We start from the raw sequence: 25,764 nt of genomic DNA, 5'->3' as shown, positions 1-25,764 counted from the left end.
AGAAAATTATACAGATTTGAAAACTGAGGCCAGTGGTGTTGAAGTAAGTTACCCTGAGTCTTTCAACCTACAAGCAGAAGCCCATCAGACCTATGAATGCAAGCAGTCTGACTGCAGATTCTGAAATTTCTTTTAGAGACAAAGTATTGCTGTGTCACCCAGGTTGGAATGCAGTGGCATGATCATAGTTCACTGCAGCCTTGAATGCCTGGGCTCAAAACAGTGTCCCCCACCCCCTCAGCCTCCTGAGTAGCTAGGACATAGGTGAACACCACACTGAGCAAAGTTTTTTATTTTTTGTGGTAATGGAGGCTTGCTGTGTTGCCCAGTCTGGTCTTGAATTCCTGGCCTCAAGGGATCCTCCCATCTTAGCCTCCCAAAATGTTGGGATTATAGGCATGGGCCACTATGCCAGCCAAAGAATGCACTTTTACCTTGGTGGTAATACGTTACCACCTTTGTGAATGTTACCTATAAGGCTTTTGATGCTGGTGATATAGTAATAAAAACAGCACAAAATATAATCATAAAAGGATGAGCCCAACAATCCTAATAAAACCTGTAAGAGCCACTAGATGATATGATTCTGGGTCATTTCTTTTCTGCTTTTGAAATACTTGTTTACATATTTATTTCAAGAAGTGTTCACAATAAAAGTGTATTTATTTATTTTCCCCTTCAAAATATTGTTTTATAATTAAAAACAACATATAAGGAAACGTATATATATCCCATATATATGTATATGATGTGTGTGTGTGCATGTGTGTATGAAACTGAAAAACAAATTGCCAGATTATGAGATGAATTATTATTTATTTATTTATTTATTTTTGAGATGGAGTCTTGCTCTGTCACCCAGGCTAGACTGCTGTGGCGTGATCTTGGCTCACTGCAAGCTCTGCCTCCCAGGTTCACGCCATTCTCCTGCCTCAGCCTCCCAGGTAGCTGGGACTACAGGCACCTGCCACCACACCCAGCTAATTTTTTGTATTTTTAGTAGAGACTGAGTTTCACTGTAGTCAGGATGGTCTCGATCTCCTGACCTCGTGATCTGCCTGTCTCGGCCTCCCAAAGTGTTGGGATTACAGACGTGAGCCACTGCGCCCGGCCAGGAATTATAATTTCTTATCAAGGCAGCCACATGATATGCTGATAGAAGGCACTAAAAAATGTCAAGCTACCATTATGAGAGATAGAATCATAATATCCTGTGTGAAATGTAAGACCTTGATGTAAAACTTTCCTTTCCCTGGGAAGCAGACGAGATTACCTGACTGTGGTTAACTGTCTATTGCTTCAAACTCTTATCAAGGCCCCTCTTGTTCCTCTTCCAAGAAGTAACAAAGAAATAGAACATACAACAATTTCCCTGATTTAAGAAAGTTTTTTTGGTTTTAATATTTTTCTTACATTCTTGGTTGCTATATACACATATAAATTTAGAGAACACCTGGCCTGTCAGTGTCCCAAATGAAATTAAAGGAGGCTGTGATTGGACATCATCATGATTTATTAATTTCTGTCTGGATAAAACAACAAAAGAGATCCAAATATTCTTCCTGGGTTTCCCTCCTACTTTGAAATAGCTGTCAGAACATGCTTCCAGGGGCTTAGATAATCTGAGGACAAAACCCTTTGTTGTCCCTCCACAGAACTAAGTAACCTGCACCAGCTTGTGGTTCCAACGACCACATTGGTGAGTGTGAATGGTTAGATGGAAAGTCCTTCTTTCAGACGGTTGGATGGATTCAGGGTGGGTAACAACTGAGTAGTGCTTGGCATTATAAGTAAACATAAGGTAACACTGGTAGTCTCTATCACTTGAGGTTCTGACTTTTTTATTACATTAACTTGAAAGCATCATATAAGGGAGAGGCATCTCTAAATTTGGCAGACCATGAGAAATCACTAGACATAATTAAAAGAGAATAGGGCTTTTTTTCTTTTTTAGAAAATTATTACAAGGCCACCAAGAAGGCAAATCTTATGTTTCTTAGATTCAGATGGACTGTGAAAAACGACAAGATGGATGATGATACAGACATTGTTTCTAACATCAATCTTCAGAAAAATGTTTCTAGCACGTGGCTGGAATATTTAAGGAGTTTACTTTTCAGTGCTCCTGAGGACCTCCCTGAAATCATTCTAACATTGTCTTTGATCAGCACCATTGGAGGTAAGTATCACTCTCTCTTTATCTGAGTTTATTCTTCAGGTACATCTTATAAATGCTACCATATAGAATTAAGGAAAGTAGAAGTAATAGGATATACTTTTGTCCTCAAACTTATATCTTTATATCAATATTTTCGATCAAATGAATCCAATAATAATTTGCTCCTATGGAGAGACATGTAGAATCTGATTTTCATAACATTCACCCTATTGGGTTCAAAGTGTTCATTCATACCTTCTTACTTGCTATGTCAGGGTTAGATTTCAGTGAAGGAGACAATTGAAGAAAACGGGTAGAAAATCACGGGTTCGGGCAGGGTGTTCCATAGGTTTTGTTCAAATTATAAATTATGCCTGCTATTTTGAGAAGAAAAGAACATGGTATAAACAAAAAGAAAACACTTTTTGCACTTTCTTTGACCTGGTTAGGGACTGTATTACAAAGAAACAGAAAAAAATTAAATGAAAGCAAATGTTATGATATTACTTATTGCACTTTTATAACAATAATACACAAAGTTAAATATTTGTTATGGGCTTTTTAATGTGTAATAAGAAACTAGTTTTTTTTCACAGTATTATAATATTTTATTTCAAAGCTTTTGATATAGCAACGCATAAAAGCAATATGAAAACTAAATGTCAGGCCAGGTGCAGTGGTTCACACCTGTAATACTAACGCTTTGGGAGGCTGAGATGGGCAGATCACTTGAGTCCAGTAGATCAAGACCAGTCCCACGAACATGGCAAAACTTGGTCTAAACAACAGCCAAAAATTGGCTGCATGTGTTAGCAGGCACCAGCAGTCCCACCTACTCAGGAGGCTGAGGTAGGAGGACTGCCTGAGCCAGGAGGTGGATATTGCAGGGAGCCAAGATCATGCCACTGCACTCCAGCCTGGGTGACAGAGCGAGATCCTATCTCAAAAAAAAAAAAAAAGTAAATGTTAAATTATAACTGAATGCCAGAAGGCTGTTTGTAGACTTGATGTGCATATTTACATCTGGTTAAATATGCAGGCTCCCTAGCTTGTTTTACACGCAAGGAGTCCTGGCTTTGAGCATGCAAGCTGAAATTATGCAATATAATCTTAATCTTTGCAAAAATTTATGGTTGTTCTGTGACTTTTAAGTTTGCTAGATTAAAAACTCTCCTGGCTGGGCACGGCGGCTGATGCCTGTAATCCCAGCACTGTAGGAGACGGAGGCGGGCAGATTGCTTGAGCTCAGGAGCTCAGGACTGCCCTGGGCAACATGGCAAAATCCTGTCTCTACTAAAAACACACAAAAAAATTAGCCTGGAGTGGTGGTGCACACCTATGGTCCCAGCTACTTGGGGGGCTGAGGTGGGAGGATGGGTCCAGCCCCGGAGGCAAAGGTTGCAGTGAGCAGAGGTCAGACCTCTGCTCTCCAGCCTTGGTGATATAGCAGCACACTCTCTCAAAACAAAAGAAACCTCTCCTGCTGTTGTCTATAAATATTTTTCAGGAGATCGACACCATCCTGGCTAACACGGTGAAACCCTGTCTATACTAAAAATACAAAAAATTAGCCGGACGTGGTGGCAGGCGCCTGTAGTCCCAGCTGCTCCGGAGGCTGAGGCAGGAGAATGGCGTGAACCTGGGAGGCGGAGCTTGCAGTGAGCCGAGATCGCGCCACTGCACTCCAGCCTGGGCGACAGAGCGAGACTTCATCTAAAATAAATAAATAAATAAATAAATAAATAAATAAATAAATAAATAAAAATTTAAAAATTGTATTTTTTTCTAATAATGTAAAACTAATATTTATATAGTATACTAAATTTTAGTAATTTAAAATATTAGAAACATTGAAACACTAAAACATTTCTTTATACTTTTATCAAGAGTAGTTTGAACAGTGATTGTCTTATATAACTTAACTGGTGAGCATCTTTTCTATGCCTTGGCAAATTGTCTCACTCCTTCTTAGTTTTGGGTCAGCTTCCAAAAGTTTATCCTTTGCATTTTCAATGTAATGAAGTATCCAAGAGCTCCTTTAATGTGAAGTTTTTTGCTGGCATCGCTTCCTGAGACATGGTCGTTCTTTAAGTCACAACCACTTTCTTAATTTATGTCTATGCATTTGACTTTGCTAAATTCTCCTGGCTACATATGGGGTAAAACTGCCTCTTGAACAGCAGCAGCGTTAACATTCCCGTAGTCAGCTATATCTTCTGTAACATTCCATCTGAAGCTTTGCAGCTTCACGAGATAGCTTAACGTCAATTCATGCCGACTTCTGAAATGATGAACCCAGCTTTTACTGGTAGTAACATATTCTCTTTCAGTCTTCTTGTCATTAGCATTTTCTTTCAATGCAGTAACTAAGGTTATCACTTTGACCTGAATGCTAGTCAAACTGATTGGGATTTGTTTTTGATTAATCTTCAATCAAAACAAGTAAATGTTCCATTTCAACCACAAGCAGCTTTCTGTTCCCAGTGCAATTAAAACTGAAAGACATTGAAGCAACTTAACCTTTTTACGTTTATCAGACTTTTAAAATAGGTTTGTATTACAGTTTCATGCAGGTCTGAGTCTCAACATATCTTTGCTTTGCTGTCACCACTTTCAAATCTAATCACATCCAATTTCACTTCCAGCATTATCACTTTTCTTTGCTGCCCTATTCTTTGCTAACCAATTACCTCTTCTGATTATCCATTTTTGTAAATGGTCACAAGTTTAATCTTTGGGGTCCAGGAGGCAACACTACTATCCACTTTGTGCTTTGTTATCTGTGCATGAACTGATGATCAGTAATGAATCACCAACAAACTTTGAAAGAAGTAATGTAATTGAAGACTGATCATGATGCACACCTTTTTTTTTTTTTTTTTTTTTTTTTTTTTTTTTTTTTTTGCACAATGGTTTATGGAATAAAGAGCTAGCAGCAAAATTTATGCAAGTTTTCCCAATACTGTGGTCATGGAAATATTAACCACATTGTTGGACTGGTTTTATTTAACTTAACTGTGGTAACTGATATTTATGCATATTGGAACTATGCAAAGCAAGGACTGCCTGTATCTAAAAAAAGAAAAACTCCTTATTAGTTCACAAAACAGTTAACTTTTAATCCAATTTAGTTAACTACTATCCAAGCCTAATCCTGAATCAAATAAAAACCGAACTGCTCATGGGAGTTAGAAAAATGTTTGGAGAGAATTTAATGCAGAATTCTTCAAATTATGATTTGCATAGCACAAAGACATTCTAGTTTCTTTTTAGAGATAGGGTTTTGCTCTGTTGCCCAGTGTGGTGGCAATAATCACAGATCACTGCAGCTTCAACACGTGGGATGCAAGTGATCCTCCCATCTCAGCCTTCCAAGCAGCTAGGACCACAGGTACACACCACCATGCCTTGTTAATTATTTTATTTTTTTGTAGAGACAGAGTCTCATTTTGTTGCCAAGACTCATCTGGAACTCCTGGCCTCAAGGTATCCTTCTGCTTTGGCCACCCAAAGTGCAAGGATCACAGGCATGAGCCTCCATGGCCAGTCGACATTCCTTTGGGGATTCAGATCCCCTCCCCTCATTTCAACAGTCTTGAGGTCTGCCAAGAGTAAAGCTGTAGACAAAACAATCATCACAAGGCACATGACTGTAACTTTTTCCATAGCATCCAGTACCATGCTTACGCCTCAGTAAAACAGTATCATCCATTCCATTAATGTTGTTTTAGTTTGTTTCTGAATGCATTTATTTCACAAATCTGTTTGTTAAGGGCTATAAACAAAATTTATATCAACTTTTATGTTTATGTATATTTACAAAATACAAAATTAAGTCAGCATTAATTTAAGTTAACATGAATGGTCACAAGAATTTTTCCCTTCTATAAGGGGTGGATATTCAAGGAGACTTCAAATAGTTTGTGGAAAAATTGAGTTAAAAGTATAAACTATATTTCTAAACATTAGCTTGAAAAGATAAAAGTATAAGCTATATTTCTAAACATTAGCTTGATCGAGTTCAAGATACTTTTGTAAGGGATGATACCAGCTATTTAGTCCATCGTAAAGAACAGAGAGTTCTGGGAATTTAACCACATCAATGCAGCTTTTTTTTTTTTTTTTTTTTTTTTTTTCATTATTAACTGAAGAAAAATGTACTGCCTTTAGAAAAAATATTAAGATTCGGAAACAAAAAGTCCAAAGGTGCCAAACCGGGACTATAGGGTGGATGCCTAGTGATTTCCATCAAAACGCTCACAAAATTGTCCTTGTTTGATGAGAGGGATGAGCAGGAGCTTTGTGGTGGTGAAGAACTCTCTGGTGAAGCTTTCTCCAGCATTTTTCTGCTAAAGCCTTGGCTAAATTTCTCAAAACACTCTCATAATAAGGAGTTGTTACCATTCTTGGGCACTACAGAAAGTCAACAAGCAAAATGCTTTGAGCATCCAAAAGCTGTTGCCATGACCTTTGCTCTCAACCAGTCCACTTGTAGTTTGAACTGCTTCTGCATCTTGGTAACCATTGCTTTACTTGCACTTTGTCTTCCAGATCACACTGGTAAAGCCATGTTTCCTCTCCTGTTACAAGTTTTCAATGAAATGCTTCAAGATCATGATCCCATTTATTTAAAATTTCCATTGAAAGGTCTGCTCTTGTCTGTAGCTGATCTGGGTGCAATGGTTTTTGTACCTCTCAGGTGTAAAGTTTGCTGAACTTTTCCAGTCAGAATTGTGTAAGGTGAACCAACTGAGATGTCTATGGTGTTGGCTATCATTTCCGCTGTTAATTGTTGGTTTTCTTCAATTAGGCCATCAACTAGATTAATTTTTTTCTCACAAACTGATGTGGATGATCTGCCACTGTGGGCTTCTTCTTCAACATTACCTTATCCCTTCTTAAAACTAATTATCCATTTGTAAACTGATCTCTTTGGAGCATTGTCTCCATAAACTTTTCATAAAGCATCAATTAAGTCACCTTTCTTCCACCCAAGTGTCAACATAAATTTGATGTTTGTTCTTGCTTCAATTTTAGCAGAATTCATATTCCTCTTTTCAAACCGATGTCTTATTCTTCTTAGTGCTTAAAACTGTATCCTTATGATAAAAATCTTCAACGTCTTGATCAAATAAATATGACAAATGATGTTCTGTAAGAAAAACGCTCTTCACTTGTATCCCTTCCCTGCATATTTTGAGTAATTATCTTCCAAGACCCATGCATCTTTTCCCAAAATCTCTGAGAGTATAGTTCCTTATTTCCTTCACTGTGGTAAAGTGTTTCAGAAAAGGGTTCCTTGAATTAAAAGTCGGCATATCCTATTTGACTCCTGCTGCTCCGGTATCACATACCTACAGCCAACCATGCCAAGAGCTTCCCCGTTATCTCCACATTGGAGAGCCCTTTCTCCGGATATCCTCCAGTTTCAGAGACTGCACCCAGAGACCCATTGGCAGGTTCCCGGATTCGCCTCAATTTTGGTCCTGTCTCTCTGCTTTGCATTTTCAGGCTTGGCCTTACAAGAAGGACGATGGTGCTGATTGTGCCAGAATGAGTGAAAAGAGGAGGAAAATGAACCAGTTACAGCAAAACCCACTATTTCACAACTAGTTTTTAAAATTGGGCTAGTTTCTCATTGTTCTGAACCAGAAGATTACGTGAAAGTTTACTTATTAACCTTTTATTGCAGGATTGCTGAAGAAATTAATCTCTGATTTATGATGTGTATAAAACTACTATAAATATTTCAGTAGTAACCCAAGAGACAATAATTGCTAATAATGTTTGTTAAGTTTCTAAGGAGATGAGAATGAGATACATCATAGGAGAGGTAAAACAGTAACCCAGTAGATTAACAGTTACACTATTTCTCTGTGCTGCTAAGTGTAAGGGATGATTTTAAACTCATGAAAAAAGAAAACAAGTAGTGAAACTGTAAGATACTGTTCACAATTTTAAGAAATCCTGTCACATTAAAGTTCTATAAATGAGATACCTCATTGCCTTTCACTAACAACATGTTTTTTTGCAGCGTTTTTGAACCTGCACTTGAAAGACTTTCCAATTCCTCTCCCTGTGATGTTATTTTTACTTGGATGCGGTTTTGAAGTATTAAGCTTTACATCTTTGCGGGTGTGTATTGTAAATGAGTTTTTTATGCTATTTATTTGAGAATCATATAAATGCTGAGATGCCATTTAAAAATGTTCAGAAATTATTCATCTGCTCACTGTTCTGCCAGTTGATAGATGATTGTGATGTGGATAGCATCAGATCAGGTGTGTAGAAAAAGGAGCCAGGCCTGCAAAAGCTGAGGTCTAGCTGAGATCTGCAAAAACTGAGTACATACAACTACTGAGTACATACAGCTACTGAGTACATACAGCTACTGAAAGTATTAGTGGCCAAGGAATGTTAAACAGATTTAGAAAACTTGGGGAAAAAAATGGCTAATGACTTAGGAGCTCAGGAAGACTTTGTATTGCTGGTGCAGGACTTGAGTAACAAAAATATTGTAATATTGAACTAATCTATTTCCTCAATGAAGACTGTTTTAAAGGGTTTCTGTTAGAAGAGAAACTAGTCTCTTAAGCATGCAGATTTGGCCAAGGGGCCATAATTTGCCAGTCTGCCCTAGTCAATCAGAATGGATGTGAGAACTTGTCTGAAATGATTTTTTCCCAAACAAATTTAGTGAATGATGTTAAAAATATTATACAAAACATGTATTCATGTAAGAACTAGAAGCAGTTTACTACTTTACATGTCATAAACAGGTTTTATAATCATATGATTTTGACACAGATGCAATTTGAAGTACTTCTATAAGCTTTATTATTTGTCAGCAACTCCTTCAAAGGAAGAGACCAATGTTAAGACCCATGAAGTGTCTAAGATTTTTCTCTACTTGCCAGCTAATAAGGTAGCTTGCCAGTTTCATGATCCCAGAAAAAGACATGGGACTCCTGGACCAGAGAAAAAGGGTTTTCTTATCCACAGCAATAGCAATAACCAGAGTTAACACTTTCTTGTGCCTGTTTCCTGAACCATAATCCCAAAGAAGAAAAGAGGGCCAGGTGAAATCTGTACCTACATTGGGTTATATATCTGGCCACAGAAGAAGAAATGTAAGCTTAGAGAACCTGAATCCTCTATAATGGGTAGTAAGCTCATTTGCTCCCTTGCCTAGTCTTCCACACACATCTTCTATATAAGCCATGGCCAGTTATTTGTAGTTTTTAGAATTTGATACAATCACTTACTCCTTTGTGAATTTTGTGCTTGATTATCCACCTACCTGAAACTTCTTTCTTCATCTTGATTGCCTGAAAATCTGCTGCATATTCTTTAGTACCCATGTCAATGTACTTCCTATACCTGTTCTTTAAATATAATAAATGTCTCTGAGGGAGATATTATCTTTATTACACTGGACACTAAAGTAAACCTGTCATTTGCTCTGGAGGAAGACACTTGCTCTGCCTTCTAAACCATACCAACATTCATGAAAAGATAGTCTGGAAGAAAAACAATCAATGCCTGTATTCATAAGCCATGGACAACACAAGAGATGCATGGAGAATTATCTCCCAAATGCAAGGATATTACCTAACAGAGTAGGTACTCAGAGTTTCCCTAATAAGTGAATGTTGAGTGGATACCTATAATAGGATTTACACATTTCAACTAAATATCTCATGTTAAACATTGTTAATTAGTTATTGCATGAATTGCATTAACGTTCCAGTCTCTATCCCTTCTATTCTTCCACACACATCTTCTACATAAGCCATGGCCAATTATTTGTAGTTTCTAGAATTTGATACGATCACTTACTCCTTTGTGTGATATGTCTTTTAAAAATTGTCTTTCTCTACTGTTAGATTTAGGAGTGCCTAGCATGTATTCTATTCTAATAGTGATGAATAAATGAGAAGATGATATATTTGTATAATATTAGGTCCAAAGATATGCAAACGCCATACAATGGATGAGTCCAGACTTACTTTTTTGTATATTTGCACCAGTAATTTTCTTTACTACTGCATTTGACATGGATACATACATGCTTCAAAAGTTGTTTTGGCAGGTAAGCTTTCTTTTTTGGTAATGTCATTCATTCATGAACCACATGTTATCTATGTTCAAATTTTTAGAATATTTTTTTCCAAAATAGGGAACAAAGAAGAAATAAAAGGGCATGGGAGTAATAAATTCAGCTTCATAATTTAGTGAATAAATCATATCTTGGCAATAGTCTGGCATATCAAAAACCCAGGGGAAAAATTATGAAAGAAAACAGTAATTCTGAGACTCAGACTCGCATAACTTCATACCAGATATAATATTAACTCTGAAATACTACAAGAGTGCTATAAGAAAGTGTATTAGCTCCAGTAAAAGGAAATTGTTAAGAAAAGTCATGTTTTAAATACCTATGTTCTAAAGCTTCCCACGTTCATATCTAAGAGAATAAAAGCAGAAAAGAAAACACAGAAGCAGCTAAACTCTAATTCAAAAACCATAAGAAATTTTTTAACATGCAAGATTTGAACTGTATCAGGGAAAGACCTCAAGAGAAAACACTCCAAATCATAAGTAAGGTGTACATTTCTTTCAAAGTAATCAAAACAGTTTTATAAATACAGGCCATTACCTAAATTGCATTAGAGGCAAATAATTTATTAGAATAATTTATACTTTTAAACCAAACGCAGACACATGGAGTTCAGACAAATGACAAAAAGATGAAATCAGAAAGAACAGACATAAAAGGGGTTTGGGTTGTCTCAGCTGAGCTCTGCCAAGCCATCTCCTGCATCTTTGGTCAAGTAGAAGTCAGCTGAAGCAGAGTGAGCTAGATGGCCCCACTCCTGTGTCTGCTGGTGGGTACTATTGGTGTTGGTTGATTTTGTATCTCCAATAATCCTGATTATCTTCTTCTTAAAATGGACTACAAAAGCAGTCTGATTTTTCTAATTGTAAATTTCTTTGCAGATACTTTTAATTACAATTCCCGGCTTTTTGGTTAATTATATCTTAGTTCTTTGGTATCTGGCAGCTGTAAATAAATTACATTTGAAGCCCACCCCATGGTTATTATTTTCAGCTATCCTTGTGAGTTCGGATCCCATGCTAACTGCAGCTGCTGTAAGAGACCTTGGTAGGTATATTGCTCTCTTTTTCTATATTCATAATATCATATTTCATAATGAACTTGCATTTGTTTTAAAATCTTTTGTTTTTGGTAGCTTTCCAGTATGAGAAGTCAGGTAGTGAGGGATTGGGGGTTGGGGATTAAGCAGAGATTTTGGAGGTCATGCTTAGGGCAGAAGAAATGCCAGTGACGGGCTTATTTAGTGTCAAAAAAAGTATTCTACCCAATTGTGCAATGAGGGAGGGAATTCATTTAGAATCCTTGACTTTATGCGTACTTCTACCTTGAGCCAACAGAATAATTCTGGGACATTACAATATTGCATATACACTGTCATGACATTTCTGTTGCCCAATATTTCTTTTCCTTTGTAAAGAATCATTAGGACAATTCCATTTAAAAAGTATTTTGCCTTTGGCATCATTGTCATCATCAAGACTGAAAGCCTAAAAAGTCAAAAACTGGTAAAAATCATCAGTCATACAGTGTTTTGAGTGTATACTATTTTAAGAAAAATCAGTCTATATTTAAAAGTAAAATATCAACTCAATTTAGCCCAGAAAAACAAAAACAAAAAAAGCCTCATGCAAGAAAAACAATAATTTTATTGTCTCTTTTCATCACTTTTTAATAATGAGAACTAGAAAAATTGCTTTAAAATAGAATATTAATATGGCACACACAGGCATACATTTGCACACACACAACACACACACTCTTTTCAATTTTAATTTCACTTTGCAACCAGTTAAAGGGGAAATAGCTATCTGAGGCAAGTAGAAATAGAGTAGGGGAGATACATCAAGTGTAAATATATGAATAAATGAGAACTGAGCCTTCAAGACAAAGGACATTAAGAGAGTGAGATGACACTTTAGAAGAAGATACCAACATCCACCACCCAACCCTGAATTCCTGTCTTCCTCCCCACACTCTCAGCCCACATCCCTGCCTCCTTGTGACTGTCAATGCCAACCCTTTTCTCCTCTATATTTGAGAGACTCTTATGATACCTGAGAGTTGATTTCATTCTTGTCTAACTTTCTTATCTTGTAATCTAGTATTCCACTGATTTTCTACCCTGCCACAATTGAATTTAATTTACTCAGAGTACCTTGCAAGGTTATTTTCATAAATTTTGTCCATCTTGCCATTACTTTCAGAATTTTGTTTCTCTCCCCCCTGTATCTTTCCAGAAGACATTTTTAAAAGTAATTTCTTCTTGGCAGCATTGTTCCTGAATTTACAAAACAAGATTTATAAGATTTAGAAAGACGTATATATGTGTATGTGTGTGTGCGTGTGTATGTGCACATATATATATATATTTTCATATATATATATATGAAAAATTTGCCCAAGACTATCAGAATACATAAGTACATTCACATTGGCTTGAGCTTCTCATGGTCCTTTGACTCCTCCTATGCCCTTATATTATCTACTATGTATTTCTGAATATTTACATTTTGCCATAGTTCCATTTATACAATAATATCAGTTAGGTTCTGCTGAGTAATAAACAACTCCAAATGTGGTGGCTTAAAACAACAATTATTTATTATTTCTCACGAATCCAGCAGTTCTGATGATATGGGCTGGGTCCTGCTGATCTTGCTAGGTTCACTAAGGAATCTATCATCAGCTGGTGGACACTGGGGGTGCTAAGTGATCCAGGATGGCCTCAGTTGGGAAGATCTACCTTTCCTTCATGTATCTCTTATATTCCTACAGAGGAATGCTGCCGTGGCGGTGGCAGGAGTCAGAGAGGAGGCAGAACTTTTCTGCTCTCATTGAGTCTCATAACAAAACAAACTAGATCTTTTTGGTGAGAAACACTAAAGTCTTACAGCGAAGGGCTTAGATACAGGCAGAGGTGAAGTATGGGATGGCCAAGGCAATCGAGCCACACAGGAACAGCCTGGGTGTTTCTTCTCTTCTATCAGTGATTGTAGTGTAATACTGATTGTAGTTAGGTTGTGATTGTGGTTATAGACTGGTTGATTCACAGAAAGGATTTTTACTGTATAATAACATTTCCTCCTATGAGTTTTAGAAAATCACTATAGATGCTCAAAGTTGTAGCTTTACCACTACATGCCCATTTAAGGGCAGAGGAAAAGGAGAACTGATAGACATTTAAACTTAGAATGCCATCATAAATAGAGGAAAATTTGGATGGAAGTGCATAATATCAGGAACTCTCCATTCATGGAGACTGATTTCTAAAACCATTGGGAAGAATGAATGAGAAAGTCAGATAATCTCTAAGCCTAGCTAGATTATGTGAACAATTGCCTTAATACTTACGTTATGTTCTAAAGCTTTGGTTTGTAACTTTATTTTATTCCTCAATCATCATTTTCTGTCTTGCCTTAAATATATCTGATTTGTCATGCATGTATTTATATAGAACAACTCACTGAATTAAAAATAATAAATTTCATGTTTTCCTCTGTACTTTGAAGCAAGGAATGAGAACTTTAATTATCTCACTTACATAAACATAATGGACCCTAATTAGTTTAGTGCCAATTATGATGGTCTAAACTTAACTTGCAGTAAATCCATAGCTAAGACCATCCTTATAGTTGCTAAGAAAATTTTATTCTTTAACATTTAATATTTAATGTTTTTCTCACGTTATAAAACATCTTTCCCCCTCAACATATGTAGGGCTTTCTAGAAGCCTCATCAGTTTAATTAATGGAGAAAGTCTGATGACCTCTGTTATATCGTTAATTATATTTACTAGTATTATGGATTTTGACAAAGAACAACAAAATAAAAGGAACCATACCATAGGTAAGGATCTTTTTTTTAAAATGTTTTTTTCTTAACATCAGACTCCTGTATTTTCTGAAAGCTGATGTGTATTTTGTAATATCCTACCATAAGTTATATTTGTAAGAATGTAATAGTGAGTATTGGTTTAGTGACTTACTCTTTACAAAGCACTATTACCCATTACTTATTTAATGTTAGTTACATATTTGTTGTGAGACTGGGTTGAGACTCTTCATGAAGATGCTTATGGGAGAGGCCTGGGATGAACCAGAATGCCAGACAACCAGAATGAGAGATGTTCTTTTTTATGTGCTAAAGATGAGCTTAGAAGATAAACCAAATAGTGCATCCACTAGTAGTGAGAGGAGGCAGCTTCTCTTCTGTTTGCCCTGGGACTATATCTCATGCAGGCAACATAAAAAGCTGTCAAATAAGAGAGGAAGTATGCGTTATTAGTCATCTACAGGGTCAGAGAATAGTGCTTGTAAGCAGAGGGATTGCAAAGTGCCCATGAGCTGTTTCATTTACCGTTTTCAGATAGCCCTAAACCATAAGTACTTTTCTCCCCTTTATCATGTGTGTGTGTGTGTATAAAATAAATGACATATGTATAATATAATAGTGATTATAAAGTATACAGCTATATAACTATTAATCAGGAGAAGAAATTTCATGTTACCAGCATCCCTAGAAGCATCTTATGTGCTCTTCTCTGGTCAAAGCCCTGTATCTTCCTCCTAGAAAAGTCATTTTCAACTTTGAGTCTCTGAATCCCTGGCTAGTGGAGGAGAGGGGTTCATAGGATCTTTTCAAGGTGTCTATGAAATCAAAGCATTTTCATAATATTACTAAGAAGTTATTTAGCTTTTTATTGTGGTGCACTTGCACTGGTTTTGGAAAAGCAATGATTATAGTCTCCTTGAGAAACTGACGACGTACTCTTCTACGCACTGGGTGTCTTCTTTGTTCTAAGGTCTTATGCAGCATTGTCTCATGCTGCCACTACCCCCATTCCTGTTGAAAAGGTGTGCTTAAGAGGTGCCTCCACAACATATTCTAATCCATTGATCTGTATGGTATCAAACAATTCACTCTGCTGCGGTGGGATTCTTCTACTCCCCGCCTCCCCTCAGCAATGAAGAATATCTTAAATTACTTCTGCTACTACTCAGGAAGAGGAGATTTTTAGCTGTGATTGTTTTCCCTGCCCCTAGAGAGTGCTTCATGGTTGTGCAACTAGGGACCCTGTATACCTCTGTTCTTTCCTATTCCTGCCTTATCCTAAAACTCAGAAGTGAAGAATATTCTTTCCCAAGAAGAATCATCCTGAGGACCACCACTCCTCTCACCCCTTCCTCAAAGGAGCTGATCCAGGTGGTGGACAGTTACCCTAATTGGGCATAGGAGGTATTTACTTTCAGCCTTTGAGGCTTGTGGGCAACAGATGGGTGAAGCTCTGTGTATGGTGTTAGTTTGCCTAGCCCACGGAAGCTTGGAGCATCTGTGGTGAACCTGGAACCTCAGATTAGCTCAGAAAGGTACATTGTCTTTAGGTACTTCCAATTCACCATCTGTGGTGTGTGTGAAAGCCAAACAACCATAAATACAACCTCTACTAAAATCCAGGGTGCAAAGGGAGGTGACGCAATATGGCACTCAGAGAGCGCTCACCCTAAAACCTCCTATAGCTACGACCTTCCTGAAGTTGACTAAGTTGAGCAACAAAGAAATTTCTATATTCAGAAGCATTTTAAAAACTCAAGGGCCACCCTTGGGGGAACTAAAAAACCTTAAAGAAGTACAATCTTGCATGCCATTGGGGAGGATCCATGTTCACCTACTAAACCTGGTTCAGTGTTCTACCAGGCTTTGTTTAAGATATTATATACTGACCACGGAATTTCAGAGAAACTTATATCAGAAATAACATCTACAGGCTAATCAGGGGAACTTTTTTGGTGCTCCTTGGGAGCAGGGAAAGGAAAAGGAAGAATAAAGGTTCTGATCTGGAAGTTCATTCATTCACTGATTCAACAATGATTTATTAATATGTACTATGTGAGAATTTTTATTCTAGGACCTGAGGATTTAACCATACACACAATAGGCAAAGTCCCATTGCCTCCACAGAGCTTGCCTTGTAATTTTGATAATAATCAATGGAATGGAACTTTATTTTTTTATGTTTCAGAAGAAGAAAAACTGTAAGTAATCACTGTAAAAGAATAAGAGTAATAACTTCAACAATAAAAGCTCTGCTGTAGGAGAAAGAGAACGATGAACTTACTTTCTTAGACATTAGGACTTTCTCTGAACTTCAACACCTTTGAAATACAAATTTTCTTTAAGAAATAAAGATGCTTAATAAGCTTTACTGCTATTTCATTTGACAATTGTGAATCAATAATTTTCAGAGTAACCATTGTTTTTATAACTTCCGTAATGATTTAAACAGTGTTACTAATCTTTGAAGTTAGCACATATTTTATAATAGGGAAAAATTAAGAAAGATTATTTCACTCAGAGTTCTTACTCTTTCCAGTTTGAGTGCTAGAAATTTTAAAACAGTATAAGCAGTAATGGCTTTGCTTTGAGACTTTTCCTGGCTTAACAAATCTAGTCAGCAAATATGTTACTTATTAAAATGTATTTTCCTTTCTTAAAGGAAAAAGCAGCTTTCAAACTGGGGTCTTCTAACTCCAGATTCCTGTATGCTTCTGCCACTAGAGTTGGCCTCCATCTTATATTTCAGTGACAGGAGATGCTGGACTCAAAATTATTGCCATGACCAGCTCTGTGTCTAGAGCTCACGTGACCTGGAGGCATGTGTAGTTCCAGAAAATGAGCCTATGATGGCCTCCAGCTCCCTGTTTTCCTGGGAAGGGCATCATGACATTGCTCTGTGGAAAGCAATTAGGCAAAACATAAAAGTAACAACACCAAAAAGCAAATATATTTTGGCGCATTAATTTTACTTTTGGAACCTAAAAAGTACTCAGAGAAGCCCAAGAGAGAAAAATGTATGTACAGAAATATACATTGCAACATTGTTTATCAGGGTGAAAAGGTAAAACATATGAAATGCCGAAAAAGAAGGAAGCCATCAGTCACTTTGGCAGGCCAACATAATGCAGGAGATTCACCCAGCTGAGGCCTAGAGACGTTCCTCTTTCTGTATTTCTTGTATGTATTACATTAGATCTAGATTATCACTTCCATGAGTTTAGGGACTTCCCACTTGTTCCTTCATATATCTCTAAAATCTATTACATGTTTGACACATTAAAGGCACTGAATAAATTCCTCAGTGGAGACCGAAAGGAGATCTTAAACTAAACTGACCAAATTTTCCAAACTTAAGTGTGGCTTTTAGCAGTTGAAAATAAACTCTTTCAACACAGAAACAAGAAAATATTGTCCATCTACCCCAAAGGCAATGAGCTATTTTTATTAATATTAGTTTTAGTGGACAAATCATAATGTATACATTTGCGGGGTACAATGTGAGGCTTTGATATATGTATACAATGTAGAATGATTGAATCAAGCTAATTAACATCACCTCATTTAACTATAATTTTTTATGATGAGAGATTTGAAATTTACTCTCTTAGTTATTTTGAAATACCAATATATTATTATTGACTATAGTCACTTTGCTGTGGAATAGATCTGAAAACTTAGTACTGCTTTCTCTTGGAAACTTTGCACTTCATAATCAACAGTTCCCTATTCTCTTCCTCCCTACATCCCCAGCCTCTGGTAATAATTATTCTACTCTCTAGTTCAACTTTTTTAGTTTCTACATATAAGTAAGATCATGTGGTATTTTTCTTTCTGTGCCTGTCTTACTTCACTTAGCATAATGTCCTCTAGGTTCATCCATCTTGTTGTAAATAACAAGACTTCCTTCTTTTTTAAGGATGAATACTATTTCATTGTGTATGTATACCGTATTTTCTTTATTCATTCATTGATGGACACTTAGGGTGACCCCATATATGGGACATAAATAATCCAATTTAAAAAATAGGCTAAGAACAGACAGACATCAAAAGAAGACATACAAATGGTCAACAGGTGCTTTTTTTTTTTTTTTCCCCGAGACAGAGTCTTGCTCTGTTGCCCAGGCTGGAGTGCAGTGGTGTGATCTCGGCTCACTACAACCTCCACCTCCTGGGTTCAAGCTGTTCTCATGCCTCAGCCTCCCAAGTAGCTGGGATTACAGGCATGTGGCACCACACCCAGCTAATTTTTGTATTTTTAATGAATATGGGATTTCGCCATGTTGGCCAGGTTGGTCTCAAACTCCTGGCCTCAAATGATCTGCCCACCTCAGCCTCCCAAGAGATTATAGGTGCTGGGATTGTAGTCATGAGCTACAGCACCCGGCAGTCAACAGGTACATTAAGAAATGTTCAGCCTCACTAATCATTAGGGAAAAGCAAATGAAAACCATAATGAGATATTGCTTCACATCTGTTAGAATGTCTTTTATCAAAAAGGTAAAAGAGAAGTGTTAGTAAGATTGCAGAGAAAAGGAAACTCTTGTACACTGTTGGTGGGAATGTAAATTAGTACAGCTATTATGGAAAACTATGTGGAAGTTCCTCAAAAAACTAAAAGTAGAACTCTACCATATGATCCAGTAATCCTACTTCTGGGAATATATCCAAAGGAATTGAAATCAATATGTCACAGGGATATCTGCGCTCTCATGTTCATTGTGGTAATTAGCTAATTTTAAAGATAATAGCAAAAAGGAAAATTAACCCAGAATATCAATTAAAATTAAGGGCAAGTTCTATTAATTACTTCTTATTTACTCCCCTTTCTTTAGCTCGATACATCGTGGGTGAATTTTTTTCAAATATTATAGCAAGTTTCTTGTTTGGAATTCTAAGTTCAAAACTGATTCAATTTTGGATGTCAACTGTTTTTGGCGATGATGTCAATCATATAAGTCTCATCTTTTCAATTCTGTATCTCATCTTTTATATTTGTAAGTGAGGGGTCTATGCCTATAATAAAATAACATAGAAAACTTCAAAATAAAAATATATGAAAAGTGTATACCAGGCAAAAGCTAGTAAAAACATTCAACTGATCTAGACAGAATATTTTTACTAAAATAATCTATCAAAAGAGATTAAAAATGTGACTATCTATACAACAGAAAACAATGTACCAATTATTATTAAATACTATTATAAAAGAAAGAAGAATTTGACAAAATTATCATTACAGAAATTATGCTTTTCCCAGAGAATTTCATGACTAATTGAACAAAAAATAATTATGGCTATAAAAATATTTAAATATCTTAGAAGTTTGGTTTATAAGATATATAGTTTTACCTCCCAAAACAGAATGCATATCCTTTACATATACATGTAGACAATTTGCAGAAATTAACTAGAAAAACATTTCAATAAAATTTCAAACATTGTTCAACCATGATGCAATTAAATTAAATATGAACTACAAAAAGAGGGTTCCTACCAGGCATAGTGGCTTATGCCTATAATCCTAGCACCTTGGGAGGCTGAGGTAGGAGGATCACTTGAGCCCAGGATTTTGAAACCAGTCTGGGTAAGATAGTGGGACCCCATGTCTACAAAAATTTTTAAAACTAGCTAGATGTGGTGGCACATGTCTATAGTCCCAGCTCCTCAGGAGGCTGAGGCGGGAGGATCACTTGAGCCCAGGAATTTGAGGCTGCAGTGAGCTATGATCGCACTCCAGCCTGGGCAACAAAGAGAGAAGCTGTCTCTCTAACGAAAGGGCAGAGGGGGGCAGTTTCAACCTGTAAATTAGATATTTTGTCTTGGTAACTCTTAGATCAGAAAGGCAGTCAAAATAGAAGTTACATATCAAGTAAAGCTAAATGTTGGAAAATCTATCAATATTATTAATCCATGTCCCACAATCACCTCCTCACAAAAATATGGTAGCTATTGATAATTAGTCATACCATTGCTTCCTGACACAGCCTCAGAATAACATTTAATTCAGCTCTTCAGACAGCCCTTCTTATGATTCGGAATTGACATGCACGATAATACCTAGTTACCTCACCTGCACTATGTCCCTGTTACATTTAGGAATAAGACAATGGTGTATATTCTCACATCCATGATTAAAAATAATTCTGAAAGCTCTAGCTAATGTGATAAGGAGAAACATTTATACATATTTTAAAAGAAAAAAATGGGTAGATTAATCACAACATTTTATATCATATAGAAAATTCAACAGAATTAATTGGTAAACAAAGTCAGCAAGACCCTTTAATAGCTGGTTGATGATATTTTTATCAGCCAGCAATAACTAACTAGAAAATAAGAAAATTAGATTCTTTCTATACTGGTAAAAAGTTGTAAAATAGCAGTGAATAAACTTAACAAATAGTTTGGATCTAAACATAGAAAATTATAGAAGTTATTAGGAAATATAAAATTTGAATAAATTTAAGCATAGAAAAACTTCTCTTCAGAAGTGCTAGAGTAATGGGAATTTATTATTTTCCCTCTGAAGAGGAAAAGGCAGACCAGAGGATCTTGAGGCTTTCCAATGAATTAATCAATGGATTAAATTCAATTATAATATACTGAGGATTACAGAATAAAGCTAATGAATTAACAGACAGTGAGAGAATGATCAGTTAATTTAGGTAGGTTCCTCATGTACTAGTATTCGTGTGTATACTTAAATTCCTAAAAGAAAATCCAACAAATATAATTTCATCTAATATTATTTTTAATAAGTAACCCTAATTTCAAGATTAAAGGTTATGCCCAAGGAAATAATTTAAAACTTTTAGAGTCAAGATGTCTCAATAAACATTTTAGGAAGAAACCTGCCAGGACAGAATTTCATTAAAACAAGGTACAGAGTAAATATAAATTTAATGTAAAAAGACTTTCCCTGTGACCTGGCTTTGTGTTTATATTTAGTACCTTTAAGACAGTCATTATAAATATTTTCCTGACTTCACCATCACCTAACAAGTTATAATACCTAATCCAGGGCTTGATTATTTCAAAGAACCTATGTCCGTGATTTCTTCTTCTTTCATGATTCAACAGTGACTCTGCCTTTGCTACCATTTTCAGCCAGGATTAAAATAAAAAATAGAAAACTTGTAATTTTCCATCTTTAGAAGGGAAAACTCAATAATGTAACAATGGCATTAATTTCACTAAATTAAACTTTATTACAATCCAAATCAAACAATGATAGAAATTTTTTTGGTTTTAAAATTTCCTTCTCTCTCTCTCTCTTTTTCTTTTACTTTACCTTTTTTTTTTTTTTTTTTTTTTTGATGGAGTCTCCTTCTGTCGCCCAGGCTACAGTGCAGTGGCTCAGTCTCTGCTCACTGCAAGCTCCGCCTCCCGGGTTCATGCCATTCTCTTGCCTCAGACTCCCAAGTAGCTGGGACTACAAGCACCTACCACCAAGCCTGGCTAATTTTTGTATTTTTAGTAGAGATGGGATTTCACCCTGTTAGCCAGGATGGTCTCGATCTCCTGACCTCGTGATCCACCCGCCTCGGCCTCCCAAAGTGGTGGGATTACAGGTGTGAGCTACCGCGCCCAGCCCTCTCTCTCTCCTAGAAACAAGAGTCTTGCTCTGTTGCCCAGGCTCTGGAGTACAGTGGCATGATCATGGCTCACTGCAGCCTCAACCTCCTGGGTTTAAGCAATCCTCCCACCTCAGCCTCCTAAGTAGCTGGTACTACAGGCATGTGCCACCAAGCCAAGTCAATTTTTAAAATTTTTTGTAGAGACAGGGTCACATTATGTTGCCTAGGCCAGTCTCAAACCCCTGGGTTGAAGCAATCATCCCACATCAGCCTCCCAAAGTGCTAGAATTATAGGTATGAGCCACTGTGCCTATCCAAAATTTCACGACAATTTCAAAAGTTCATCTAGAGAAATTAATGTGTGAGAATAGGCAAAACAATTTTTTTAAGTGGTGAACTTTCTCTACCAGATAGGTATTAAAACATTTAATAGGTCTACAGTAATTAAAATACAACTGTTGTAACACAGGAATACAAAGTAAGTCAAAGAAACATAAAGGGCACAGAACTAGTCGAAGTATGAATGGCAATTTAATATATGATAAAAGTAGAATATCCACAATATTCTTTAGTATTAAAAACACATATTTCAATTTTTACTTATTAACTAGAACTATGTCTGCTAAGAAAGAGGTATAAGTTGTGGGCAAGTTCACAAAGAAATCATCAGCTGATTTTCATTTCAACCCTCCAGAACCCATCTGAAACAACCAGACCTCTAAAGTGTGCTCTAGCCTCAATGGGGTATGTGAAGCCGTGCAAAGATGTCCACAGTAGGCTTTACAATACAATTGGATATAAGTTGGAGGAAGAAAAAGGACATGGGGTGGTGGTAATAATTTGCAATATTTTTCAGCTGAAATCAGGTGAAGTTGCCTCTCTATAAAAGTCATGGTACTGTCACAATATCTGATACTTCTAACTCGGGTAAAATTTGTGCTGCTGCTGATGCTAAATTAATACTTTATATTTATTTCTTTTTAAAAATAGGTGAGTTACTTGGAATGTCAGGAATATTTACTCTGGCCATTGTGGGACTTCTTTTAAATTCTACAAGTTTTAAAGCAGGAGCTGAAGCACTTCTTCTTGAGTAAGTGGCTAGCATATTTTCACTTTATTTCATACACTGGAATGTATAATATCATAATAGTAACAATATCTACATCTACATGGCCAAAGTAAGATTTTCAAAGACTTGAAAACTACCCAACTAAAAACTTTTACTAGATTTTATTTTTTCTTGCCAGTATCTTTGAATCCTCCAATTTAAAGCAAATTCGTAACCTTACCTTGAGTCCATGTTGGTTCTCTTTCCCCACTAATTCCTCAAGTCTCTGATTATCTCCTCAATAATTTCCCATGTAAAATCTTGTACCCACTAGTAAGAGGGTTCCAAAAGTGCAGTAATCGAGAAGTAATATTTTAATATTTTAATGCAATATTTTAAAATTAAGTTGAACCTAATGCAAAAAAAAAATAAAAATCAGTATTTTAAGGACAATGAGGTGCTGTGTAAAGCAAATCAGAAGAGTAAGCTGGGGCATTCGAAGAGGATTAGCAGTGTTATAAAAGAAAGTATGACCAAACTAAATGTAAGCAAGACTAAGGGTGGAAAAGTGCAAATTGTGCCTTGCTCAAGGGCACTCAGCTGAGGGGTGAGTAGTTATCAGCCAAAAGGAAGAGCACTTTCTGTAATGCTTCGATACGTAGAGTGGAAACTTGACCTGAACCACATAATGACAACATATGTGTTAACAAAGACCCTGAAAGTAAACCATGATTTTTAGAGTTTTGGGACAATGTTATAGAAGATAGAATTAATTCTGATGTAAGAAGCTTAAAAGATATAGGGTCTTATAGGATTCTGGAGCACTTCAATAAAATTCCATGCCAATTACAATGGAAGTCAATTGTACTTACACTTAGGCAAAATTAAATGGACCACAGTTGAGGGAAGAATTTAAAATGCTACACAAGTATTAGCTATATATATGGGGAATTATTCTGAAGGTTTTCCTCTCCTTCTTGATCCAACTGTAAGCTGGATCTTCAAATATATTACTTATCTTTATTCTTCATTCCTTGTAAGTTGTGATGTCTTTCTTGCCTGCATTCCTAGTACTATTGAGCCTATAATTGAAGTAGGTGATCTCTCTGTACCTCATATTGATTTCTAAATCATTCTATCTCCCACTTCCTTAAAAGAATCCAATTTAGAAGCTAGTGCCATAGAATATACCATCTGCCTCTTGGTTGTGGTTATCTATAGAATTCTAACTCACATTCTCCATTTTGTGAAGATTTTAGTTCCTGTCTCACTGTGACTCTCCAATATTACTCTATCACCATTCTTAGTGATGTCAATATTCATACAGTTAATCCTTTACTCCGTCACCTTCCAATTCGTGTATCTTCTCTCCTTGTATAAGTATGTCCACCACTCCTCTTTAACCACCCACTCCCACAGTTGTACAAATAACTACTTCATAAACACAGTTGCAAGAATCTTACTGTCTAAAATATGGCACGTACCAATTTCTACTCTTGAAGATAGTGGAAATCTAAGATAATGGTGTTAAATTCTACTAACATCTCAAAACAACCTGTAACAGGTCCATGTTAACTCTTAAACAGAGAAGGTGTACCATCTCCCATCTTTTCACTGTGTGCCCTCTAGTACCTAAATTCTAACAATTCTGCAACCATACTGAGACTAAAATCCATTGATTGTATCATCTTTTACTGACCCTCACCCATCTCATATTTTCAATTCTTCTTTATCCAGGTCATTTCTTTTGTGTAAAATAATTTAATAACTTTTCATCATTTTCAGCTAAAAGTCAAAGTTGTTTGTAAATGTTTTATTCATTTTTTGATCATCATTAGCGCAATGATTCACATAGATAAACCTTGTAATCAAGATGTCAAATTAATCAATTATAAATATTTTTAATTTTTTCTGAATAATGCAGATTCTGGGATTTTCTATCACGTGTTGCTTTTCTCATGGTGTTTACTTTCTTTGGACTTCTAATTCCTGCACATACATATTTGTATGTAAAATTTGCTGATATATACTATTCATTAAATATCTACTTCACACTGATTGTTTTAAGGTAAGAACATCATTAAAATTTTTCTATCTATAGATAATTGAGTAAGTTTAAAGATCATCTTTTAAATAACACAAAGATTTCATACCTTAGATTGAAAAATTGACTCAAACTTTCCAAGGATCATCAGCAAATAAATGCTTAGTAATATTTTTCTTGGCTTTTAACTAAATTTCAAAGCAATGCAAGCTCTGTTTTTTTTTTAATTAGAAACAAACACAATTAACATTTAACATATTTTGTCCAATGTTTTTGTAATGACATTTCATGATGTTAAGTACCTCTTATAAATAAAAATCTTGTTTTTGCTCAATATTATACAGCAAACAATTTTCTATTAATTAAAAACTACAGTTAGAAATTGCTTTTTAAAAATCATAGGGAAGCCCTCTTTGTAAACGTCTTTTTTTCTCAAATAATTTTTGTAGTTTCTTTTTCCACTGTTAAGAGGTAGAAAAAAGTCTGTTCATGTAGCTGAAAAGGAGATAGCATAGAGTGAGAAAAACCATCATAACTAGAGTCTCCTAGTTCTTTAATCTCCATCACTCAAATGGTTAACATTCTGCTTCCATCTAGTTGAATTGTTGAAGTCAAGGCAGCTAGTCCCAACTAAAACAAAATTATTTCCCAAATTATCAGATCAAATTAGTGTAAAACATAGGAATGATATATGACTGAGGGAAAAAAATCTGGCAAATATTGGACCAATTCAGCAAGATTAAAATCTATAAACAAAAAGACAGCGTTTTCTCACTTTTTATTCATTAGATTTGTTTTTATTTGGGGTGGGGATTCAGAATTTATGCACAACACATCCTGAACTTTTTTTTTTCCTCCTGAAGGAGCGTCACTCAAGGATGATGTAAAGTTACTATGCTACTCACCTAATAGAAAGAAACAAAGAATAATACCATTCTCTTGGCATGTTTCTCTATGGAATACCTGCCGCCTTTCTTTGGTG

At 36.0% G+C, this 25,764-nt stretch overlaps 1 protein-coding gene across 1 annotated transcript in view; it reads left to right on the top strand.

Moving 5' to 3' along the window:
- The first annotated feature begins 408 nt into the window (after positions 1–408).
- Positions 409–25,764, top strand: part of SLC9C1 (solute carrier family 9 member C1) — a 114,943-nt gene continuing 89,587 nt past the window's right edge. Inside the window, 10 exon segments of the mRNA XM_038002620.2 lie at positions 409–441; positions 2,085–2,114; positions 2,116–2,179; positions 8,193–8,293; positions 10,122–10,250; positions 11,159–11,324; positions 13,995–14,123; positions 18,946–19,107; positions 22,681–22,780; positions 24,663–24,806. Coding sequence (XP_037858548.2) covers positions 409–441; positions 2,085–2,114; positions 2,116–2,179; positions 8,193–8,293; positions 10,122–10,250; positions 11,159–11,324; positions 13,995–14,123; positions 18,946–19,107; positions 22,681–22,780; positions 24,663–24,806 — 1,058 coding nt within the window.

Source organism: Chlorocebus sabaeus, chromosome 22 (genome assembly GCF_047675955.1).
Source record: "Chlorocebus sabaeus isolate Y175 chromosome 22, mChlSab1.0.hap1, whole genome shotgun sequence".
NCBI classification, from domain to species: domain Eukaryota; kingdom Metazoa; phylum Chordata; class Mammalia; order Primates; family Cercopithecidae; genus Chlorocebus; species Chlorocebus sabaeus.
The sequence above is the reverse complement of the archived record's forward strand: the minus strand, read 5'-3'. Positions and strand labels throughout refer to the sequence as shown.